This window comes from Crinia signifera, chromosome 5 (genome assembly GCF_055691185.1).
Source record: "Crinia signifera chromosome 5, ASM5569118v1, whole genome shotgun sequence".
NCBI lineage: Eukaryota > Metazoa > Chordata > Amphibia > Anura > Myobatrachidae > Crinia > Crinia signifera.
The window spans coordinates 307984508-308011202 of NC_139221.1; the positions used below are offsets into that span (position 1 = coordinate 307984508).

Sequence of the window (26695 nt, forward strand, 5' to 3'; positions counted from 1 at the left end):
GCGAGTGTGAAACGTGCCCAAGCCGTTTGTAACCAGTGTTTGCCCATTGTGTACATTCAAGCATGCACAAACCCCGAACATCGGAAATGGAGCCAATCGCTTCCATTCTTTCAAGATTCATCAAATATCATTTGATCCATTGTTTCGGTGCCCGTAACAGGCGCGGGGCCCATAGTCTGATGCCTATTCTGCCTATTGGGTAAACCGGCACCTACGGCAAAGTACTCGCATTAGTGTAAGGTAGTAAATCTGGTTGCCACGCCCGTCTCAGACAAATGCCAGCTGTAGCAGGTAAAACATTTCTTCTTTTGCCGGTGTGACAAGCAAGAACCAACACTATACTGCGCTGACACACCGCCCAGTGGCGGATCAGTGCCCTGACCCTTTAAGTGATTTGCTCTATTCAACCTAGAAAATGAGTGTTAGCTACACGTGCCGGTGTGGATATATCAATCTGAATGATGAAGCTGCCGGAACAGCGATCAGTCTAATACGTGTCACTGGCAGAATCAGTATTCTAATAATGTGCTGTCCTTGACAAGTCCTGAGAGAAATGATCATTGTAGGAGATTGGAAATGAACATGTTTGCTGTGTATGACTGACCTGTCGGAGAGCTCGAGCCATTATGTGTAATAGTAATCAAGTGCTGGGCCCTGGCAGAGAGACTCTACTTACACTACATAAAGCAGGAGACTAGGCACAGTGACCGCACTGCGCTGCTATTATCCAAGTCATACGTTCTACAGTAAGTTATTATCTATTACAGTATAAAGTGAATGTTACAGTTGTCCAAGACTGGAAAAGGCAGGAACCGTTCTTATAGATCCACCATTGTAACCTCCATACATAGAAAAAGTACCACTTGTGAGTGTGGAATACATACGGATGACTGGGTCCAGTAAGTATACTTACAGTACCTTCCCCCTACACCCCCCGACAATGACTTCCTACAGCCTATAACCCCCCCCGGAAGCCACCTAACCCTACCCAAGTTTCCCAACCTTCATTCCAAGAGATGCGAGACTTGCCATGCCCAAAAAAGGGCTGGGTCTGCAGGTATAATGGGGGTGGGGACTCGGGGGTAGGCGTGGAGCCAAGTGGCACAACCCTAGCTATCATCATTTCGGGGTAATGCCGTGCGATCTCTGAGCAGCCCCCCTGCTTCCCTCCCTGCACTGATAGATCCTGTCCATGAACACACAACATCTATTCAGCGCTCAACGACTCCTCCAACCTGTCCCTAACCTTATCTTTCCTACCACACAGCCTAAATCAAACCCTCCCCTACTCTGCAGCCTTACCCAAAGCCCCCTCTAGAGCCTAAACCCCCTCCCCCCCAGACTACCACTAAACCGCCCTGCATACTTAGAGGTGACACTTGCTAGATGGTATCCCAGCTCGCTCCCCTGCCAGATGAAGCCAGGTGATTATTTACATTTGTTGTCATTATTTCAGTTTCCGAGCATTGCAACTTATTTTTATTTGTAACTAGCCCCATTGCCGTTGTTAATCTGGCCCTGACTACAGCTGGCTCTCAGTTCAGAATCACATTAACATAATGGGTGAGATTTAATAGGATGAGAGATTCAGAAAGTGAGAGATTTGGTGAAAAATCTCCAGTGTTTTTTAAAGCGGCAATCCTTTACACTGTAAAATCAAACTGGTTTTGCAGTGTAAATGATTGCCGCTTTAAAAAAACCTGGAGATTTCTTACCAAATCTCTCACTTTCTGAATCTCTCATCCTATTAAATCTCACCCACTGTATGAACCCAAAATGAGGCCATTATCACATACTGTAGGACCACTTAAGCAACCATGATATAACTAGTAGCTGATAATATGTTTGCAAAAGTAATGTAAACAGGGCCGGCGCCACCACTAGGCAAATCTAGGCATTTGCCTAGGGCGCCGGCCACTGGAGGGCGGCATTTCGCCCCCCCCCCCCCGCGTGCCGCAGGGTACCTGTCCTGCGGCTGTGTATATAAAGCTTGCGGCGGCAGCAGGGGGTCCCTGCAGTCAAGAAATAACGAGCGCTATCCGCCTGGCTACGTGGAAGCGCTTCTGTTGTGGAAACACTGGCCACACGCTGATTGGCTGAGATTCAGCCAATCAGTGTGCGCCATGCGGCCAGTGTTTCTGTTGTGGAAACACTGGCCGCACGCTGATTGGCTGATATTCAGCCAATCAGCGTGCGCCGTGCGGCCAGTGTTTTCACAACAAAAGCGCTTCTGCGTAGCCAGGCGGATAGCGCTCGTTATTTCTTGACTGCAGGGACCCCCCGCTGCCGCCGCCGCCGCAAGCTTTATATACACAGCCGCAGGACAGGTACACCTCCCCCCCCCCCGGCACCGGGGCGCCCCCACCCCGACTCGCCTGGGGCGCTCCGGTGCCTTGCACCGGCCCTGAATGTAAATGAGATCCCTCTGTATTATATTATCATTTAGGAGGTACATCTTTTTTTGCTAACCCATTGCAGTGTGCTCCAGTAGGTCAACTCTGTGTTGATTATTCTTTGGTACTTGTTTCCTAGAACGGCGCCCAGATTTCCTACGTATGCTAGCGTAGGGAAATCGCATCGCATGGGCCATTATAGCAGCATGCGATGCGATTTTTTAATGTACTTTGTTCAATGCTCTGTGTGCCCCACTGTATCGCATCGCATTGCATCGCACTTCCCGCAAAATCGCATGCGAACGCATTCAATTTTATAGGGTGTGCGATGCCATAATATTAGCTTTACAATGATATGATTGTACGTCCTAAAAAGACGTTGTATGCACCCCCCCCCCACCACTATCCACGCCACCCCGAAGCGTGACGAGCGCAGCGAGCCCCGCGAGGGGCGGTGGAACGCGTCCTCCGGCGTTTTCATACCCCCAATATACAAGGCGGCGTGGAGTTGACTTTATATAGCGCGGAGCTAGCCACGAGCCACGAGCCCGAAGCGTGGCGAGCGCAGCATGCCCCGCGATACCTTTGGGGGCAAACAGAGCAGTGAATAAATTACATTAAAAATCGCATCACACATCGCATGGCACTAAAATGGCCCATGTGTTGCGATGCAATGCAATTTCCCTGCGATCTCAATTTCCCTATTTGCTTAGTGGGCGCCGTTCTAGGAAACAAGTACCTATTCTTTTCTGGATAAATCCATCCCTTACATGCTTGTGATGGACAAATACATTGATTATGAGTAACTTAAATTTTGGGTTTCAGTTTATTGCTACATTGCCAGAGTACTCGCTCTATTCTGTGCATACATTATGTCACCTACAGAGGGCGCTGCTGGGACAGGGGAATCCCTTAACTAAATGTCCCGCTTCCAAGGGCATTGCAGAAGGGGGCGTGGCTTCTTGTCCTGACCCACGTTTTCTTCACTCTGGGGGCCCGGGAGATACTGGATGCCCCTCTGTGATTGTGTTATCTGCAGCGCCTACACTATGACAGGTGCCAGATGTTGCACGTAATGTTGCAATGCAGCACCCAGCTCCTGTCACTAAGCAGCAGCCGGCATTTTTTTGCCACCCCTCACTGGGTGTGACACGCTCCCACATATCGCTGCCCCTTTCCTGGGTACAGCGTGCTGTATGGACCCTCATCGCCCTTAACACGCCCTTATTGTCAAACCAAAAGGTCAGCAAGAACTCCCAATTGGTGTAACCTGCACCCTCGCGCGGCTCATTTCACTCTCAATACTTCGGGCTTGGCGCCTGGCGACGCTTGGCACACTGTCATATACTCCTTCTATGCCGACATGGTTGGTGAAGTAAGAACAAGCCGGTTTAAAAAAAAATCATGGAAAACTCATGTTTACCTTGTCAGGTGTCTACCGGGTCCATGTTGACATTTTGACCCTATCGACCTTTTGACCAGGCCGACGTACAGTATTGCATGTCGACCTTTTGCGGTAGACGTATTGAGTTTCTTTCTATTCACAGTAGATCTATCAACCGGAACCACTTTGAAAGATGTGGAAATATTAGAATGGTCTTGTTAACAATGATCAAAGGCTTTTTAAATGATGTCCTCTGTGGGATATGGCCTTGTAACACAGCCCAGGGATATACTGTATAGTTACTTCACTAGTAATTTCATTTAATACAAAGTCTGTCACCATAGATGTAACTGAGTTCATGGCCATTGCTGCTACCAGCTTTACAACAGGACAAGACACTGAGTTGATTTGTTCAATACAATTGAACCAACTTCCAAAGACAGTATTACATTCTGTATTACTGGTGGTCTCCAGAGACTGCATTCAGCGATGGAACCCACACTCAGTAAGTATAGTCCATAGCTCAATTCTTAACGCATCAAACACAGTCAGCTGGGGACCACTCTGGTTATAGATGTCGCAGTCTCAGTGGAGAAAGGTAGAGTAGATCATTTGCTATATTAGGGACTGCCAGTAAACGGCCATTGGAATTGAGGAAATTCCCTATAGTATAAAGAGAGAAATGAGAGTGTAATTTGAAGACATATCGAACTTGTTTGCTTGTCTCTATTTGTACATTATGTCTCTGAATCTAATATGAAAAATGTAACAACACTTTATTGCACTGAAGAATTATGGATGTTATTACTTTTTTGTATTATCACGACCCCCCCCCCCCTACAAAAAAATCTAATATTATTTCATATATACCGTGTAATATAAATATATATATATTATTGTGGCAGAGCCAGCATTCCCCCACATGAAAGTAATTTGGATGATCCAGACCAGGTTTTCGTAGCAGTAGCAGAATCCAAGGTGTAATCAGCAACACCTGGGATTTCCTGATATAAGGGTTTCCAGGGCAGAGTCACCTTGCTCTCGGTGGTGGAATATCTACCCGAGTGATAGGCCAGGGGTGTTATAACATAGGGACCATTGGAGCCTTTTAAGAGTCCGATATGCTGAGAGAGCCTGTATGCTACTGCCTGTATTACTGGGGTACAAAGAAAAACAAGATATGCAGCGCTGAATAATAATATACCTTTACACTGTTGAAATTGACTTCACAATTTGTATTGAATAAAAAAAATCACAATTTAATAGGCCAAACGGCCACACATAATAATACAATAAAATGTTAGGCGGGTACCTACCTCATAGCAGAAGTGGACTACAAGCTCCAGCAACAATCTGAGACCTTCAATCTGTCTGAACCAGCCTGGATGGACCGGACAAATCATCTTTAACACACCGACACCCAGTGGCCAGCTCCACATTGCTAGTGGACTTATTCTACCAAGGGACTTTGGACAACTAAAGGGAAATTCCTTATTCCATCAGGATCCATTACTCCCTCAAACCCAGCAAGGTGGACGGTAACTATAATCTCTCTGTCCTACAGAGGTGGTCCCTATCATTCCAGGCAATCTAGAAACGGACAGTTAAATAGAGCTAGATCCGCTATCTGCTTATCTGCATAATGCACCTTTTGTAAACATTTTATTGTACTATTATGTGTGGCCGTTTGGCCTATTACCTTGGGATTTTTTATTCAATACAAATTGTGAAGTCAATCCAACAGTGTAAAGGTTTATTATTATTCAGCGCTGCATACAGTATCTTGTTTTTCTTTGTAGCCCATTTCTATTTAGGTCTGACACACCTGATTTTTTGCAGCTGCTACTGAGTCAAGCAAGTCAGCCCTTGCGCCCCTGAGGCTGGTTTCACACACTCCGGCTCCTCCCGGACAGTGAAAACCCGCACGGCCAGGGAGCCGTGCCGCACACAGTATTTTATCATGGAGGGGATGGCTACAGCCCGGCAGCCGTCCCTTCCAGTGGCGGGATCCGGCTGCAACCGTGCGGCCGGGCCGTGGCTGTCCCGTGTGAATGGACACAATAGTGTCCATTCACAACTACTGAGTACAGCACGGCTCCCTGGCCGTCCGGCAGGAGCAGCTGTGTGTGAAACCGGCCTAAGGGTCACCTTCTCTGTCTTGGACAGGAGAAAAGGGTTATACGATTTTTAATCCATTTTGCCTGTATTACTGACTGCATTTGGATGGAACCTGCTGCTGAGAATTAGTCGACACCTGAGACCCCGTGTTTGTGATCCTTGTCACAATCAGGGCCGTTTATAATGGGGGCACAAGGGGTCAGTGCCCCTGGGCCCCCCTCTAGCTAGGGGCCCCTTGTGGTTGGCATGTATTTTTAAAATTTTTTTTTTTTTTTTTTTTTAGCTAAAGGTTTTGTGCATGGAAGTGGGGTAGTGCTGCAGTTTCACCTATCTGCCAATGTGACAATGATTAATGGTGCTGAGCATCGGGGGCCAGGGCACACAGATTGCACAAGTGTGCAGTGCATTACATTGTGCTGAGCTCTGATTGGTGGAGCTCATTACATGCTTCTCAGGCCCATGGAGAACAGCAGCAGCAGCCTAGTCATGGGAGGGTTTTTAATCAGAGGCAGCACTGGGACAAACACAGGCTTTTCATGTGGTATGTATGTATGTGTGTGTGTATATATATATATATATATATATATATATATATATATATATATATATATATATATATATATAAATAGATACGTGGTTACCAGCACTCCAAGAAACACATGACAACTGCCCGGGTGCTGCACTCATAGAAATGGTTCTATCCTTGAAAACTGAGTAAAATCTGAAATGTTGGAGCTGATTGCGTCTGCATAGTCATTTTTGTGAAGCCCAAAGGAGTGCCACTTACCACACATCTCTCTCTCTCTCTCTCTATATATATATATATATATATATATATATATATATATATATTTATATCTACTGTATATGACCACGTTTATATTGCCTTTACTCTGTGTTTTGACAGTGTAATATTCTCCTATGCAGTTTGCGGCCAGTAATGACAAGTGCAAGGGGGCCCCCCTGGCTAAAGTGCCCCGGGCCCACCGAAGGCTTAATCTGGCACTGGTCACAATTGGTGGGGAATGAATGCAAGGATATATCTCAGCAGGACACGGTGTTCAGCATGAGCCGTGGGTAAGATATCAATGTTTTTGTCTTTCTCTTCTCTGGTTATGCTTTGTGCTTGCAACCTTAAAGGGCCATCGCATTATAAACAGACTGTTTGCTATTTTATGTTAAATAGCCAGCAAAGCAAGTGGGTGTCAGCTTGGTCTGTTTGGTAAGCCTGGCACATTATATTAAACCACCTAGGTTTGCCCTTAAAGGGCAAGCGCAGGGCAACATGGAGGAGATACTGGGAAAATTTGCTGAAATGGCAGCTGGCCAGCAGAATATGGATGCAGATATTTCCGGAGGAATTAAAGGCGATGAGAAAAAGTGAGCCAGAGTGGGAAAGGCTACGGAAGCTCATCCCGGGTAATGATATATAGGCATCCTGTTGCAGTTTTGAGTGCACGGCCACGCGGTTGGGATGGAGGAATGGTCTCACAGGCTGGCTCCCTGTTTAACAGGGGAGGCACAGCACGAGTATATGGATATGACTGAGGCACGCTCCTATCCTGGCCTTAAAAAGGCTATACTGGACAGTATTGGAGTGACAGGGCCCAGCAAAGCACAGGAGTTACATGACTGGCAGCTGGAGGGCTCTGAGCCTCCCAGGATTCAGATGGCCAAACTAGCCCGACTGGCAAGGGCCTGGTTGCAGCCAGATAAAAATTCTACAGTGAGGATTGTAGAGATAGTCACACTGAACCAGGCTATGTGGGTGTAAGAGCACTCGGTGCAGCAGTGTTCCCTTCAGGCTGACCCCCAGACATTTAAAGAGTTAGCAGTGGTGATTGAGCGGCACCTGACACTGGGAAAGCTGAATAAAGCCAGGTAAGGATACGTGCCAATACCAAAGCCCAGAACTCAGGTCCTAGTGCTTAAACCAATAGGTCATGTGCAGTGGGACTAGCTGAATCAAGGAGAGCTAATGGATTGCAGTGCAGGGAAAGCGGCTCAGACATTGGTCAGCATATCTCTGCAGGTATATCCCAAGCAGAGTCCTCCCTGTTCCGGGTGCTGGTACAGTTGGAAGGCCAACAGATCTGGTAGATACTGGCAGTGAGCTCACCATTGTGGCTGCCAACATAGTTCCTCTAGGAGCTGACAAGGTCCAGCTTCCTGTCAGGGTGCTGTGCATCCATGGCGATGTGGAGGAGTGCCCAGGTGTCTACTTACCTCTGACCATTCAAGGTCGCTCATTAAAGGTGGTACCTTATCCGCTGATCCTGGGCAGTGACTTTCCATTGCTTCAGGAGCTGGATACCTGGCATGACACCAACAAACCGACATATATTCCCTGCCACGTGTACACTCAGACACATTCATTCAAGGGTTAAGATTGTTGGGAGTCAATTAAACTACCAGTATATTTGTGACTTGTAGGAGGAAACCGGAGTACCCGGAGTAAACCCACAAAAACACCGCACAGGGCCATGTTGGGAATCAAACCCATGACCTCAGTGCTGTGAGGCAGTAATGCTATCCATTACACGGTTTCTGCTGCTCAGTATTTTTAACCTATCGATCATAGACACAGTTGACCTTTTTCCTGGGGACCTTTTACCTCTGTCACCCTTTTGTACCTGTCGACTTAATGTATGTCAGCCATACAGTCAATAGGTCATATTGACAACCTATACATTGGAACCTGTTGGAAAGAGCCAGTGACAGATATTCAATTTGTTTTGAAAATAAGCTTATTTAATTACTTTACAATTGTAATTAAAATGCATATATATATATATATATATATATATATATATATATATATATATATATATATACATATATATATATACTGTATATATTCTGTTCAGCTAATGTGAGGGATTGTATGCAGTCGCAATCCTAACCTACACATTGAGTTTCAGCTGACAGCCACAACTGTCACCATCAGGGTCGCCACTAGAACTGTTGGGGCCTAGGAGTCCAGGCCCCCAGCGGCACGGCGTTACATCCCCATCAGGACAACCCCCCTCCCCGTGCCCACCCACCCACCCGTGCCTGCCAGCACCCCGCCACCCCTACCGCATTACCATTACTTACCATCACACGGCATCGCCCTCGGGTTCCTTCAGTCTTCACCGTCGGTCAGCTCCGGAGTGCCCACTGCACAGTGCAGCCTGCAGAGCGCCAAGCCCCTCTGTGTCCTAGGCCCGGCACATTGTGTGCCTGGCTGGCGGCCACCGGTGCTGGGAGGGAGAAGCGGGTGCCCGGGGGGGGGGGGGGTTTGGCACTGTTGTGGGAAGCTGCCTGGGTCCCTCCAGAGGCCGGGGCCCGGGACAGCTGTACCCAGTTGGCTGCCCTGGTCACCATTAGTATCCACACTTGTCCTGTACTAGCTGGTTGGGTGATTCTGAGCATTTAATAAGGTGCTGGTTGCATTTCCTTGATAAAACGTCCATCAGTGGCATCCTTATATATTACAGGCTGGCACAGCGTACCCATTGTGTTCTGTTCCATTCTCCTCCTCACACAGGAATCTGAGTACACATGAAGGTCAGTATCATTCATTTATATTCCCCCTGTTCTGGTTCAGCACAAAGCCTCCCTCTGTAAATCTTCCTCCTACATCTGCCTTCTCCACAAATTTGGAAGCACTCCTTGAAGTGATAAGAAATGCTTTGTAATTCCTGGTCACTAAGAGCCTGATTCAGGTTGGCTAACTAATCAGCTTATATATTTCCCTTCCTACCGAGCACCTTAACAACGCCCTGCCGAACGGTCACCCTCTGTGTTCCGAATCCCTTCACTAGCATGCGAGGGGATGTGCTCGCATCCCCCCAGAGTGCCAGATATGCCCCCACAGTGCCAGATATGCCCCCACAGTGTCAGCTATGCCCCCATAGTGCCAGATATGCCCCTTGCATCTTGCATTTCTCCTTCCCTTCACTGTGTCCCTGTGACTGGGCCATCAGCCAATCATACCTCGCGGGCCGGCTCCTGATTAACTGCGGCCTGCAAGCTCTGATTGGCTCTCCTCCCCTTGGAAGGGAAGCGGCCACAGGGTCAGCGATGACCCTGTAACATGAGCACTGTTGAGCTCAATCTAAAGCTCCCTAACAACTGGCGGAAGCGCGTCTTGTCACAGCTGTCACTTGGGGTCTTGCAGGCTCAGTGCTCCCAAAGGGAATATATTTGGAGTGCTGCTGATGCCCGTGCAGGGTGTGGGCCTGCACAGGGGATGTCCCCTTACTTGGAACTAGTCCTCACAAGGGTCCTTATGGCGAGGACCTCTCAAGGTCAGGGGGAAAACCTGAATGACCCGCTGCAGCTGCGGGTCCCAATGGTCACGAATGGCCTGCTCGTCCACCTCTACCGACTCTAATACAACAATGGTGAACACTTCTGTGCTGTTCCTGGATTTAGGGGATAGTATAGCTTCATCCATTGTCTATTTTGACATTCACTTCCGGGATAAATGAGTCAGACCGGGGAGGAGGAGAAAAAATAAACCTTCTTCTTTCTTCTTCTTGACAAAGGATAAAGCTATACTATCCCCTAAATCCAGGAACAGCACATAAGTGTTCACCATTGTTGTATTAGATTTATATTTGGAGTGGTAACCAGGCACAATACTGTATATCCTCTGTACCTTGTTGTGTTTGTGACCTCTGCTGACTCTGCCCGAGACACCTCTCTCCCCTGGGCTGCGGTGCAAGGTGACACCTAGCAGCTCGTGCTCCCACTCTACTCCTTCCTGCACACTTGCTGGTCTCTGTGCTACAACTCTCTTCTTGACACTGCACTGCATGGTCAATCCTCTCCTTGCACACACGTCTCTCTCTCTCTCGCCACCTTTATGCTCCACCCCTTTTTCACACGCTCCGCGTTGGCCAATCCCGGTGGGACCAGGCTTTCCGCTCTGTAGGGAACCCAACCGTTTGCCCCAGGTCCTAATGATCTATTCCTCATACTCCCCTCAGGACTGTTGCCAGGCAACCACCCCGGGGGACGGATTAACCCCTCCAGTCCCTGATGAGTTAATGTCGGTGTCCTGTTGTGACAGATAGGGGTCAGGGGGTACTGTGAGGTTCTCAAGGGGGACCCGCAGAAGTGGGGTATCATAACCTCAGGGACCACACATTGATAACCACCTGTTACTGACTCCACTTACTGCACAGAGACAAGTGGGGATATCGCTGCCACCACCAGACTCCTACCACGTGGCGCCTGGAATCACTGTTACTCGCTCAGGTCCTAACACTGGCATCTATGTACTGCTTGCTGTGTTGTATGTGTCATACTCCTGGCTGGTGTCTGGTGTTCACCCCACTGGTCACTGACATGGACCAGGCTTCAACAGTGAGAGCTAGCAGAGCTTGGAAGTTCTGAGATCGTACCAGGACAGGTTATGTTTGCACACCCCTGATGGTCACAAAATGAATCGGTCATCTTAAGGCAGAAGGTGTTTACTCGCAAAAGCCTTGAAAAGACTCTTCTCTATTGCTAGGGGATCAGCATACAAAAAATGTTTACAGCAGTCAGATACAAGCAGGCGTACAAATTTCAGGCCTTCAAGTGGACCTTTTTATTTCAATTCCACATACAACACAGAAGTCTTCCAACCAATCATTGTCAGTGCATGAGCTGTGTGAGTGGGGAACAAGCAAGCTCATCATTATCCTCTATGGACAGAGGAGAATGTTTACTCCCCTGAGCCTCAGCCCACCTGGGGTGTTGGTCGCAGCCCAGGTGCTGGGCTGTCTGGGCTGGGGAAAGTTTTCCCGCCTAAACCACTTCCATGAGCCTGCCAGGGGGCCCAGCTTACCATCTCTAGACCAGATTTGAGCTCCAAGGAAGGGTATCTCCTGTACACTGATGGAGAGTCCTATGGAGCGCCAGGAAAATACTCAGCTTTTTGAAAAGCTGATGTTCCCTGCTAACTATCCTTCAATGCCCTGGGAGGGCATCCTGTTTTTGTCTGAGAGGACGGGGGAAAGGGGGTCCATTCTCCCACACAAAGCTCTAAGTTTCCCTGGGACAGAGGATGGGGCCCAGAGCTGAAGGGGGCCCATCTTTGCTGTCTAAGTATATGTTTTACATACATTTATCACAGTTACTAAATAGGGGGCCCTAACAAACTTTTGCTATGGGGCCCACGATTGTCTAGGTACGCCTCTGAATACATTTTCCAATATATTTAAAATACATTTATACCTTTAATTTAAACCATTCTACCCAGCCCTTGGCTTTGCCAATCCTGCCCCACAGCCCGGGACTGCTGGAGCTCTTAGATCCTGCCCTGGCTCGCCGCAGCCCCCCTTCTTTCCTAGGGCTCGGATGAGATGTGACACAGCCGCTGCCTCCCACCTCCAGTTCGCTGGGGGCACCTTGCTACTGTCTCACTGCAGCCTCCAGAAGTGGTCCGGAGCTGCAGTGCACCCTTGCTCCTCCGGTCACCCCCCTCCCCCCAGGTGCCTGCCTTTGGCACACCGGGGTTCACTGTAACGGGGCTGTAGTGCACCAATGCCCCGGCTGGCGCCTCCACTCCCCCTACGGTGCTGCAAATGAGGTATAAATGTAATGTTTATTTACTATCATGTATCATTGAGATATGGATTCTGCTTTCATTTCAAATGAATCTTGTACATTACTTACAAAGCCCCTACGGGGATCGGCGTTGTTCATTGTTCTGGAGATTAAAAACACTAGATAAAGATCTCAGCGCTTGCTAATGACACAAACTAGAACAATGTGCACATGCGATTAATCTTGGTTCATTGACAATTCTCCTATATTGTGGGGACATTTCCAGGGCATAAAACATTGTTACATATTTTGGTTAATGTGATGATTCATAATGTTACATAACAGTTTATGAAATACAGAGATTAATGGGTTACATTTGCTCAAAGCTTCCTGAATGCGAAAACTGCATAAATCTCCACTCATAAAATCAAACACATTGCATTATATAGTAGAAACAAAACAATACAGTATACAGATGTAGCTGATTGATGTAAAAACATACTGTACATTCTGATACCTACAGAAAGGTATAATGGGGTGTATACACAGTTTGATTAGCAGCCGCTGATAGCGATTTCAATATCGGAGGTCACTGGGACCCAGTGGGGTACCGGCAACAGCTTGCAGGGAGGGAGGGACAGAGGTGTGTGTGTGTGTGTGTGTGTGGGGGGGGGGGGGGGGGGGGGTTGGTGGCATGCTGCCCTCATTAAGAGATTCAATTCATGGGGGCAAACATAGAGCAATTTTTCAAAATGAGAGAAGGGGGTACTCATCAATGAAAAGCCTAATCAAGGGGTACGGGAGAGAAAAAAGGGTTGGGAACATCTGTTCTAGGTGAATGGGGAATAAATGCACTGGTGGGAGTATTTCTTCGAATTCACTTTTCACAATGGCCCTTATTCAGATCTGATCGCAGTATAAATGTGTTCTCAAAATGGGCAAAAACATGATGTACTGCAGGTGGGGCAGATGTAACATGTGTAGAGAGAGTTAGATTTGTGGGAGTTATTTTGTTTCTGTGCAGGGTAAATACTGGCTGCATTATTTTTACTCTGCAATTTAGATTTCAGATTCAACACACCCCACCCAAATTTAACACTCTCTGCACATGTTACATCTGCCCCACCTGCAGTGCACATGGTTTTGCCCATTTTGAGAACAAATTTGGGTACTTGTTTCCTAGAACGGTGCCCACTAAGCTATTTGTTTAGTGGGCTATTCTGCGTAGGGAAATCACATCGCATGAACCATTTTAGTGCCGATTTTTTAATGTAATTTATTCACTGCTCTGTGTGCCCCAGGGATCGTATCGCACCTCCCGCAAAATTGCATGTAATGTAATGGCATCGCACACCCTATAAAATCACATGCGATCGCATGCGATTTTGCAGGCGGTGCGATGCGATCCCCTGGGGCACACAGAGCAGTGAATAAATTACATTTAAAAAAATTTGCATCGCATTGCACGGCACGAAAATGGCCCATGCGATGCGATGCAATGCGATTTCCCTACATTTGCGTACGTAGAAAATCTGGGCGTCGTTCTAGGAAACAAGTACCCAAATTTGTAGTGTGATCAGATCTGAATAAGGGCGAATATGCCTAATACCCCTTTCACATTGCAGCTGTAACACGGTATATTGCCATTTTTTAGTGCTTTAAAACGGTTCCAGCTGCAATGTGAAAGCTACATTGTCAATTTACCGGTTACAGAAAACTGGTATTTTGACACGTGTTAAAAGCAGGATCCTACACGTTTCTGAGCCGTTTTCCCTGCAGTCTGAACAGCTCAGAAACGGTATTTGCTACAAATGAGAACCACACTTGATCCCCGCCCACAAGCAGGAAAAAAAACATTAAAAATGACATTGTATGGCTTTCTATGGGTGAAACGGGTTGAATCTGAAAGGTACAAAACGGTATTTAAACTGCAATATACCTTTACATCATGCAATATGAAAGGGGTTTAACTGGCTTTTGACCAGTTTTAAGACACGTTTAGAAAAACGGGTTGAAAGCAGGTTTTTGCAATGTGAAAGGGGTATCAAAGAGGTGGTAAAATCTCTATGATATGCTTAAACCTCTTGAGTCCTATTGGAGACAGAACAAAATGATGTTCCTACTCAACACTGTAGCATTATATTGCATGAGCTAAATAACCAATCAAACTATTTAATATAAGTATAAAGGCATACATCCCAAAATGACCCATTCCAGTAGGGACAAAATGCACTGGTCCTGGACTTTTTGCCAGTGGCAGTTACAGAGGTGGACTGCAGCACAGTTCAAATTTCAAATAGGGGCAATACACCAACTGCCAGTGAGTCCCAGATTGTGATGTTTCTCATTTTTTGGGTGGTAAGTAGGTGTAGCTCCCCTATTTAAATTTTGGACTGTGCCTCAGCCTACATCTGCAACTGAAACTGCCATGGAAGACCTGGGATAGAGCATCTTATCCCTCCTGGAATGGGTCATGTTGGGCGTATGTAAATTAATACCTGTAACAGGCATATGGGTTATCTGCTTTTAGCCTAATGAAAATGCCTCACAAGCTCATCATGCACAATGTGCCATGTAATTGTGTCTGATAAAATCAATAAGGATCCTCTAATGAAATTCTATTAAAATTCATGATATGCAAACTCCTGGTCCGTTACTTTTGTTTTTTTAATCCAAATAATGTTACGTGTAGTTAGAAGTATTATATAATTGTGGCCACTCGTCATTGAGAGGGTTTTCTGAACCTCTACTTAATGTAGCAGCGAGCAGTGTGATTTTCTGTAATTTGCAGTATGGTTAGTAAGAGTTTCAGAAGAGGTCTGATTATACTACAGCTACGTATGTGATCTGTATTATATGACACTGATACGGTGACTCACATGAAACCGTAACAGAATAGATCTTACTTCCATTCGTATCACAGCCTGACACTTTTAATTCCTACTCATCTCAAAATATAAAGAATTGTCTGCAAATCCCATGCAGTATTTCCCTGTTTTACATAAATTACATAGAAACCTGCCAACGTTTTCCAAAAGGTGATGTATCAAGCCTTGGGAGAGATCAAATGGAGACAGATAAACTAACCACCAATCAACACCGAGCTATCATTTTTCAAACAATGCAACATGGCAGGTGGGAGCTGGAATGGCTGGGAGGCCCCCTGAAAAGGTGGGCAACCCTTCCGGATACCGGTGCCCCCCCCCCCCCCCAGCATCTCCTCCGGGGTAGCATTTATTTCCCACGATTTGCAGCTTTTTGAGTTAGGACTAAAGATACGAATCACATAATTTAGCCCCGCCCCTCCTCGAAGATGCCACATGTGATTTATCACATGAAAAACTTTGCCGAATGTATGGGGGAGTTACCCTCAGCCGCTGAGGCATCTCAGTGGCCAGAGACTACAAAAGCTTGGAATCCGGAAGAGCTACTGCAGCTTCTGAACCACCCCAGGAAACCGAGACTGCAGCCCAATGGAACCCTGTTGGTGAGAAGATATCATTACAGGACGTGGGGTGTGCCCTATTTTTTGTTTAAAAATTATTTGCTATATCATGTTACCAATTTACAGGGGAAAAGAGTAAACAGTTGTTAGTTCCCTGAAAATGGCGGTTGTTATTGGAAGCTGCACATACTGTATGTATTTTTGGGGTGGCCATTTAGGGGAGGAGAAAACCCTCCAACAAATATATTTAAGGTTCTCTTGGCCAGGCTTCAGTCAAAAGATATTGTCAGGAATGGCCAGTGTACCAAAAGATGGCTCCTTGGCAGGGGGAAGTTTAGGGTAAGGCTGCAGGGGGGGTTTAGGAGCAGGCTGTGGGGGGAGGGGAGGCTGCAGAAGAGGTTAGTGATAGGGTTAGGGGTAGGCTGTGGGAAATAAGTGTTTGAGATAGTGTTTAGGTTGCAAAAAGGGAGAATTAGGGTTAGATTGTGTCATATTTAGGTTGCACAAAGTGAGGGGAGTGTTAGTATTAGGCTGCGAAAAGGGAGGATTAGGGTTCGGCAGCAGGAAGGGGGAGGTTAGATTTAGGCTGCAGGAAGGGAGGGGAGTGTTAGACTGTGGGAAGGGAGAGGAGTGTTAGACTGTGGGAAGGGAGAGGAGTGTTAGGCTGTGGGAAGGGAGAGGATTGTTAGGCTGCGGGAAGGGAGGGGAGTGTTAGGCTGCGGGAAGGGAGGGGAGTGTTAGGCTGCGGGAAGGGAGTGTTAGGCTGTGGGAAGGGAGGGGAGTGTTAGGCTGCGGGAAGGGAGTGTTAGGCTGTGGGAAGGTAAGGGAGCGTTAGGCTGCGGGAAGGGAGGGGAGTGTTAGGCTGCGGGAAGGGAGGGGAGTGTTAATCTGTGGGAAGGGAGGGGAGTGTTAGGCTGCAGGAAGGAAGGGGAGTGTTAGGCTGCGGGAAGGGAGTGTTAGGCTCTGGGAAGGGAGAAGAGTGTTAGGCTGCAGGAATGGAGGGGAGTGTTAGGCTGTGGGAAGGGAGTGGAGTGTTTGGCTGCAGGAATGGAGGGGAGTGTTAGGCTGCAGGAATGGAGGGGAGTGTTAGGCTGCAGGAATGGAGGGGAGTGTTAGGCTGCAGGAATGGAGGGGAGTGTTAGGCTGTGGGAAAGGAGGGTTAGGATTACAACTAGGGTCACTTTAGTTGATCGTTTCTTTTGGGATTATGAAAATTGGGATGCCAGCATCAGTATTCTGTCTGTGGCATCCTAACTGTCAATATCCCATACCCAATATAATTTATGCGTTATAGATCCATACCTGGACCTGGCTCCCAGGGCCAAAACCAAAGGGGCATACACACGGGTAGATGTGAGGGCTATTTTTAAGATCACTTAAAAATTAAGCACAGATCCCTCCGTTCGCATGCCCCCAGCAACGCCTGACTAGATTTTGACTGCATGCAGTCATTACCATTGTCCTCTCACAAGAGAACAATGGCCCGCACAGAATGCTCAGCACACATCGCTGGCGCATTGCGATGTGTGCTGAGTGATCTGTACTGAAGCACGTTGCTCAGCATATGCTCCCCCCATCGTCATGTCTGTATGCCCCTTAAGATATTTACCAGCTTTGACCGGCACCACCTGAAATCCTGCACCAAGTGCACTGGCCCCTAGTGGAGTTCTCTCCTGGAACCTTTACCACTTCCTCAAATCCTGCACCCAGGGCACTGGCCTCTATTGGAGTTCTTCCCTTGAACTTTTGCCTCAAATTCTGTACCCGGGGAACTTTCCCCAATTGCTTCCCCTAGTTATAGCTTTGCACAGTATTTAGTAGAGTTGAATAGAGCCTACAGCTATCACTCTGGATGGCTTTTACCATTGTCTCAGCTGCCATGGTGATAAAATCCCAATAAAAGTGAATTTGAATAAATCTCCCACCAGTCCATCTATTACCCATTCGCCTAAGAAAGTATTTAATATACAGTATTAGCTCACAATTGCTGTATATACCCTGATTTACCTTCCTATAGTCATTCATCGATTCAGCGGCTACAATGCAGGGACACTGTGATCTAATCAGGAGGCCACCCCGGAATCAGCATGACGTAGTATGTGGCTCTACTGAGAGGTCAAGTCAGGTGATTGACATATATTGTGTTTTAATTTTGAGAAGTGATAAGGGAGGCTGGATGTTATTTTATCTACATGCATAATGCACTATGTAAAATGTACTTGTTACACGAATGTGACAGGTTGTCTTGAGAAACTTAAAGATGCTAATGGATGCATGAATCATGCTTCTCCAGAGATCTGTAAGACAGAGACGGGTCTGAGGTGATGAATGACAAGGTGGGTGGTGATCCAGGCAGAAGATGACAGTGTAACAGGTCCCAGGGTACTAATAGCTACAATACTAAGCTGAGGGAGTAAACTACATCAGAGTCTCTTAAGAATCAGCTTGGGACCTAGAGTGCCTGACAGAGAGTTGGTCAGATTGGGAAGGTGGTATGACCATGGTGGGATCGGACACAGGCGTCTACAAGTCTGCACACAGAAGAACCTGCTATCTGTTTAGATGTCCTGATGTCAAAGAAGTACAGGAGAGTAACCTCACATCATCTGGGGTCAAAGTTATTAAGATCATACCTGAAAATATTAAGAATCTCCTGGAGGCATGAAGGGGACTGGAGAAGACAAAGGAGATACCTGCTATGGTCCCTCCAATCACAAAATCAGCCAGCATAAGTTTCCTTGTGAAATTTATGAATTTGCAGCGCAGGGTTTGGCCAAGTCAGCTTTGGCTACATATAGCCAACGAACAGCATGTTCAGCAAGTCCCGGTAATGTCATTGAACGATATTATTTACTGATATCATTCAGTAGGACAAAAGAGAGGTACCCTTTCAATGCGCTATATAAATTCAATTTAGGCAGCAACTCTGTTAGTCCCCCCTGTTAGTGGGGAAGTGGGAGAGAGATAACGAAGAAAACAGAGTGTGCCCCTATTCCAATGCTCCACCCCCAGAAAGTGTCCAAACAATAGGAATTCCAGACCAATCTTCGTTTAACAATTTAATAAAAATTAAAACATCAAGTAAAACACTTTTTCATCCAGAGTCGGCCCCAGCCTAAATGACGCCCTAGGCAAGATTTTGGCTGGTGCCCCCTAGCACCGCCACTAGTTCTGCCTCTGACCCTGCTCCCCTTTCCCAGCACCATCAACCCTCATCATAGCAGTCATCATTTTGGTGCTCCTACCCGCAATATTTTAAATAGAAACAAATTCGGTGCGCAGCCCAAACAGGGGTATGTTCTTGCTGGAAAGGGGCATGGCCACACAATAGTACCCCCAATTCAAATTATGCCCCACAGTAGTGCAACTTTGTTCACATTATATCATGCGATGGTGTCCCTTATTCACGTCACATCACTCAGTAGTACCACTTTACCTTATGTACATTACTCCTCTCATTATTCACATTATACCCTTAGGAAAAAATCCTGAGAAAATATTGTATTTTAAGCACCTCCATGGCCACACTGCAACCCAGCACAAAGCAGTGTGTGCTGAGCAGAGGAGAAGAGCTGCAGCTGCTGCTGTCACTTAAGGGGAGGGGGCCTGCCCCCCCCCCCCCCCCCCCCTGGGCCCTTCCATCAGACTTTGGCCTGGGTAATTTGTACCCCCTACCCCTTTCTCTCGGCACCCCTGATAATTCCACGCAGTAATGCCCCTTACACATGACACACATTATTAATGTCCTTATAAGCATAATGCCCCTTACACATTATGCCAACCTTTATTAATGCCCTTCATACACATAATAACAACCATAATGCACCTTAAACATATGTTGCACATTATTAATGCCCTTATACACATGACACACATAATGCCCATTACACATATGTTGCACATTATTAATGCCCTTCATACACATAATGACACACATAATGCCTGTTACACATATGTCACACATTATTAATGCATTTATACATGACACACATAATGCCCCTTACACATATGTTGCACATTATTAATGCCCTTATACACATGACACACATAATGCCTGTTGCACATGTCACAAATTATTAATGCATTTATACATGACACACATAATGCCCCTTACACATATGCCGAATACTATTGCACAACCAACCCACCCGCAGACAGCACTCGCACAGCCGCTAACACTGTGACCTCTGCCTCGGCTTGGATACAGAAGATTCCTCATACATCTTGCCTCAATAGGCCATGCAGCTCCTGGCCAGTTCTGCTAACGTTGGGGGCCTTTTTTGCTGAAAATTATTTGCATTAGTATGACCAGCACACACAAGGAGCTTCCAATTAATAAAATGATATGTGGCAAGAATATACAGTATTCTGTGTGCGACTGTGGCTGTACCTGCATACGGAATGCTATGTTACAGTGATTTCAATGAATAGACTATTTTGTATCAGAATCATCTTTATTGGCCAGGTATACTTGCGTATGCTTGGATCAAGCAGGGAACACAATGGGGGTGGGAAGAGAGGCATAAACATACATCACATACATTTCACATATATCTAGAACAGTTCGAGATTAGTATTTAGTATTTGGTACGTTCAATACTGTTTAGTTGGTGGACAGCTATTGGGAAGAAGCCTTTTGTAGTTCTTGTCGTCTTTGCCGGGATGGACCTAAAACGTCTGCCTGACGGAAGCGGTTCAAACAGGTTGTGGCCAGGGTGTAGCTTGTCCGCCAAGATCTTTCCTGCACACTTATTGACCCTGGCTAGGTATAGTTATTGGACAGTGGGGAGCTCCGCCCCAATGATCTTTATGCATACACAGCCTCACTCACACATAGAATATAGGCATGCTGCATATAATTTTAATCAGCAGAAGCTGCTGATGCCCCTAAGCATTCCAAATGCCCTAGGCAATTGCCTAGTTTGCCTATGCCTAAGGCCGGCTCTGGTTTCATCTGTATGCAGTGTAGTTCGGTATGACAAGGAAAATACCCTTATATTTGATATCATTCAGTGTGTACACTCGATTGACTAGCGGTACCACCAATATGTAGTTTACTATATTAGCCGTGCTCCTAGTTGCATAGTTACATAGGGTCTTATTCTATTTCACTCTTACAGGCAAGTTCCTTCTCAGATGGACAAAACCATGTGTACTGCAGGGGGGCAGATGTAACAGGTGCAGATAGAATTAGATTTGGGTGCGTTATTTTGTTTCTGTGCAGGGAAAATACTGACTGCTTTATTTTTACACTCTAATATAGATCTCACTTTGAAGAAAAAACCCACCCAAATCTAACTCTCTATGCACATGTTACATCTGCCCCACCTGCAGTGCACATGGTTTTGTCCATCTAAGAATGAATTTGCCTCTTAAGAGTGAACTAGAATAAGGCCCATAGTTACATAGAAGTAAAGGCTGAATAAAGACTTGCGTCCATCAAGTTGAACCTTCGTTATTAAAGTGGATGATCTATTTTCTTCATCCTTTATATAACTGAAATCTGAGTTAATTATATACAGATTTTAGTTGTTATTTGTACCACTGGATGTTTTTGCCCAATAGATGATTGTCCATCCAACCTTATTTGAAAATAATTTATTGGCTCTGCTGACACCACTTCTCCAGGTAGAGTTTTACAATTTTAATGCCCTGACTGTAAATATTTTTTTTTCCTCTAGTCTAAACTCATGCCCACATGTCCTAGAGTCCTTCCCAAAGCAAAGAGGGTGCCTGACAGTTCCTTATATTGGTCCCTGATATATTTATACATGTTAAGCATGTCTCCCATTAAATGTCTTTTTCTAGCGTGAACAATCCCAAATTTTTAAATCTGTCTTCATAATTCAATTTCTCCATCCCTTTTAGTAGCTTTGTTGCTCTTCTTTGGACTTTTTCCAGTTCCACGATGCCTTTTTTGTAGTGAGGGGACCAGAATTGTACTCCATATTCTAGGTGCGGTCTGGCCAATGCTGCAGACCAGATTATTTTCAATGAGGACTGCGGTCTGGGCAAATTTACCATTCTCTGAAAAACTTGGTTCCAATAGATAATTCCATCTTCAGATGACATTAGTAAGTTTACCCTATTTGTAGATCGAACAGTCAGTAAAATTGTAGTTATTGATATCACATTACCGCAAACCTCTTTGCTGGGACAGATTCTTATCAGAACCGCTGTCCTGGTAAGAGTTTTATGCTAAACCATGTGTACCCAGCGTGACATCGGAAACAACAATATACTGGCTGGGAGCCAGCATCGGCATGTTGTCCATCCAACCTTATTTGAAAATAATTTATTGGCTCTGCTGATGCTGGCCGAGTGATGATCCATCGGAATCTGCAAAATCGTTAACAAAATCAGCTAGTCTGTACCAACTTAAATACAGCCAACAGATCATTTGTTACCTCTGTAATGTGCATCAATAAGAGTGATAGTTTACAAGGGCAGGGCTGTAACTGGGGAGGGGGCTACAGGGCCATGGGACCAAGGACCTGGCTCCAAGAGGGGCATTCAATTACATTTGGACACCAGTCGCTAGGCCACGGAACATGGCTACCCGGTGGTAAATATATCAAGACATACATAAAAAATGGCACCAATGCACCATATATTATAATAACATTTTTAATAATTGTATTGTGGTGTTTTGTTTTTTTTCCTCTGGGGGGGTGGTGGGGGGTACCAAATTAGTGCTTTGCCCTGGGCACCAGAAACCTTAGTTTTGGCCCTGTCTTTAGTTGCAAAAGCATTTGGGGGCAAGATGTACAGTAATAGAGTGCTAATTTTAGACTTTTGCTAATTTTTCACAATAAAAATTTGCACGTTTTTTCCGAAAATCGCACATTTAATAGGATGCAAATTGCGGTAAAAATTGCACTTTTTTCCTTACTAAAAATTGTATCAAATCTCATGCGAATTCAGATTTTGTCTAAAAAATTGCACCCTATTACATCTACGAGTTTTTTAAAAAATGTGCGATTTCTCACATGTGATTTAGCACGATTTTAAACATGACTAAAAATCGCACACCCTATTACAGCTCGCCCTTGGAGTTCACCTTTGAACAAGGTCTATGTAGCGAGAAAATACCACACCGTAACTACAGTATGAGAAGACTATAAATCCCAGGAGGCACCATCATTACGGTATTTCAATTAAATAGTGAGCATAGATGTATGAATCATTATTTTAATGAAAAATTAAAGGTTTTACATTAAAATAATTTTGACCTAATAAAAATGCATACGGTATAATAGAAATGTGAAGGATACTTGTACTACCCATACTCATTTATGTTCTGCTGCTGCCAAAAAATATAAAGCACTTAAAGGTCCCCTCCTGCACAATTTGTAAATTAGATGTTAGGTGTTGGATCCGTTTTGCAGTGAAAGTATTTCATTTATTGATCTGGAGTGGTACTTTCAAAATTAATTAATAAATGATATCCCAGACTGCTGTAAGGAATATTTGCATATGGTTTAAGACAAATGAAGGATCCTAATTATAATCAATGGCCTATTGTGTGTGCCCCCCCTCCCCCGATAATTAAGCAACGCTTAAACCTTGATCGGTAATACATGATGCATGGCCTTAATATTCCTGCCCATTGCATGTACACATTTTTAATTTACAATCGGCAGCATTCTCATGCATCCAGGGTGAGCTGCTCCAGTACCACGCTGTTACCAAAAAAAACTTTAATTTTATATTAAAACTTAACTTTGAACTTTTTAACCTAATTCCATGGGGATCTTCTGTCTTCTAGATTTTAGTTCATATGGAAAAAGTTATATGAATTGATATAGCCGGCCTATCGTTATCTAATCGAGAGACTCTGGGGTAGATTTATGTAGGAGATGTGAGCCAGAGGAGAGGTGGTCCATGGCAACCAATCAGCACTGAATTAACATCTATTAGTTGTATAATATAACATTATACAGAGCAGCTGATTGGTTTCCACTTTTGCTCTGGCTCATGTCTCCTCCCCTATCACTGTTTCATACATCATGATCTACCCCTCTCTTCTGATTGGGGAAAGTGTGAGAAAGCTGCTCTGATTGGTTAGTAGTGTTGCTATGAAAAATATCAGTAAGTAGAATGTACACTCAGTAATTTACAATAATGTACAGCAGGGCTTAGTAGTGCTCAAATTCTTTCCTCCCCAACCCGAAGGTTAGCAAGGAGGGGGTTATTCAGTGGCGTAACTATCCCACATACCCTCAGCCGGGAGGCGCTGAGGGTATGTGGGCGCTGGGGGGGGCTGCGGGACTATTGTTACTCACTGGTTGCCTTCTGCCGCCGGTGGTTTTATTTGCACCGGGTCCCAGCTCTCCCGAGTCCCAGCTACTGCTGCAGCCGCAGCGCTTCCAATACAAAAAGGTGACACTTGGAAAATGGCTGCCCCCATACCGCAGACAGTTTTTCGTCTGCAGTAAGGGGGCAGCCATTTTCCAAGTGTCACTTTTTCATTAGCAGCAGTAAACGGGAGAGCCGGGACCCGGCGCAGACGGATGCGGCCAAAGGTAACACACACACACACACACATACATACACACAAACACGTCACACACACAAACACAAACAAACACACAAACACAACCCCCCCCCCGCCGTACCCCTGCTCCCCTCCGCTCCGTGTTTTTTTTTACCCGGGGGGGGGGCGCCTCCTGCATTGTCGGCAGGGGGGCGCAGAAAAACTAGTTACGCCGCTGGGGTTATTTGACATAGTGCTGGAGTCTTATGGGTTTATTTACTAAGATGGGAGTTCTATTTCACATGGGATGTTGCCATGGGCAACCAATCAGACTATATCTAATATTAAGTAGAATCTGATTGGTTGCTATGGGCAAAATAATATGAATAACTGAAGTACTGTAGATGAAGCATTGTGTATATTGATGATCACTCACAAATATTTCCATGGGGAGACTGGCCTGGGACTAATCCGGGTTACTCTACACCATATGTACCCCCTTCCACAGCCAGCGGAGTAGAGAGCCACTACTGGGGACATGATACTGTATGTAACTGGCACTAAATATGCGCAAGTAAGTCATTGCTTGGCATTCCCTGAGATTGTACACAAACTTTGTTTCATGTTTTGAAACCTTGCTTTATGCACAAAGCAAATACATTTGTGGGAATTTCATGTGTTTGATGTGTTATAAATGCAAGATACCTAATTAACATCATTAAAATATAAAAATATTCTGAAATACGGAATAATCCATTATCCAAAATTCTTGTGGTCCCGAGCATTTTGGATAAGCCTGTATATTCATAGTTTCGATGCCAGGACCTTAATAGGATAGGGATACATACAAATGACCGGATGTGGAGATGGCGGCAATGGAGGGAATTCTGACAGGACTCAGGTAAGTATTCTTCACCCCCCTCCTTGCACCCCTAACCCTAACCACCCTTCCCTTCAGCCTAACTCTAGCCCTCCACCCCACAGCTAAACCCTAACCCTCCCCGCTAATGCGTAACCCCCATGCCTCATCATCTAATCCTTCCCCCCTTCCCCACAGCCTAACCCTCCCCACTAATGACCCTCCCCAATTGACCCCCCCCAGCCTAACCCTCCCCACTTGACTACTGCAACATCCTTCTCTCTGGGCTACCTCTCACCCGCCTCGCACCTCTCCAATCCATTCTTAACGCTGCTGCTAGGCTCATCTTCCTCTCCTGCCGCTCTACCTCCGCCTCCCCCCTCTGTCTATCTCTTCACTGGCTCCCCATTCCTTTCCGAGTTCTCTTTAAACTCCTCACCACCACCTACAAGGCTCTCTCCTCCTCCACCGCTCCTTACCTCTCTTCACTGATCTCTATCCACACTCCCTCCCGTCCTCTTCGCTCCATCGCTGACCGCCGACTGACCTCTCACCTAATCACCTCCTCCCACTCCCGTGTCCAAGATTTCTCTTGCGCTGCCCCCCTGCACTGGAACAACCTCCCGCCACCCATCAGGCTATCTGATTCCCTTACCTCCTTCAAGCGCTCCCTCAAAACCCACTTTTTTCGACTAGCCTATCCCTCCTCCTAACCTCTTTTGATCCTCCTATCCTGCCTCCGTTCCCCTCCGTTCCTACTTATCCTATGGTATTTCGTTCGTCCACCCACCTATTTTTAGTATGTTAACTCTTATGAGCAGGGCCCTCCTTCCTCACGTACTCACCCTACCTCATTACCTCACCTGTGCTCCTGTCCTGTTCTTCCCTTCCTCTACTTCGTCTTCAGTCTCCTTGACAATTTTGACACCTACTCCTGAACTGATGCTGATTTTAGTTCTACCAGCTATACCCCTATTTATACTGTATCATTCAACACACCCTGTACGTTACCTTGTCATTTTTTTTTTTTTGTTTGCTATGTACGGCGCTGCGGACACTTTGCGGCGCCTTATAAATAAACGTACTACTACTACTACTACTAATGCCTAACTCCCATACCTCATCATGTAATCCTAACCCCCTTCTCAGCAGCCTAACCATAACCCTCCCCACTAGTGCCTAGCCCCCGTACCTCATCCTCTAAGCCTAACCCTCTTCCCTGCAGCCTAACCCTCCCCACTAGTGCCTAGCCCCCCCTACCTCATCCTCTAAGCCTAACCCTCTTCCATGTAGCCTAACCCTACCCGCTAGTGCCTAACCCCCGTACCTCATCCTCTAAGCCTAACCCTCTTCCATGCAGCCTAACCCTCCCCGCTAATGCCTAACCCCCGTACCTCATCCTCTAAACCTAACCCTCTTCCCTGCAGCCTAACCCTCCCTACTAATGCCTAACCCCCATACCTCATCCTCTAAGCCTAACCCTCTTCCATGCAGCCTA

The 26695-nt window shown here is 46.1% G+C and overlaps 1 protein-coding gene across 1 annotated transcript in view; it reads left to right on the plus strand.

Annotated features, from left to right (window-relative positions):
• Positions 1-15730: 15730 nt before the first annotated feature.
• The window catches only part of LOC146005823 (uncharacterized), a 35138-nt gene continuing 24173 nt past the window's right edge, over positions 15731-26695 (plus strand). Inside the window, exon 1 of the mRNA XM_083145250.1 lies at positions 15731-15904. Within this exon, the coding sequence (XP_083001376.1) occupies positions 15731-15904 (174 nt within the window). The remainder of the gene's footprint in view (positions 15905-26695) is intronic.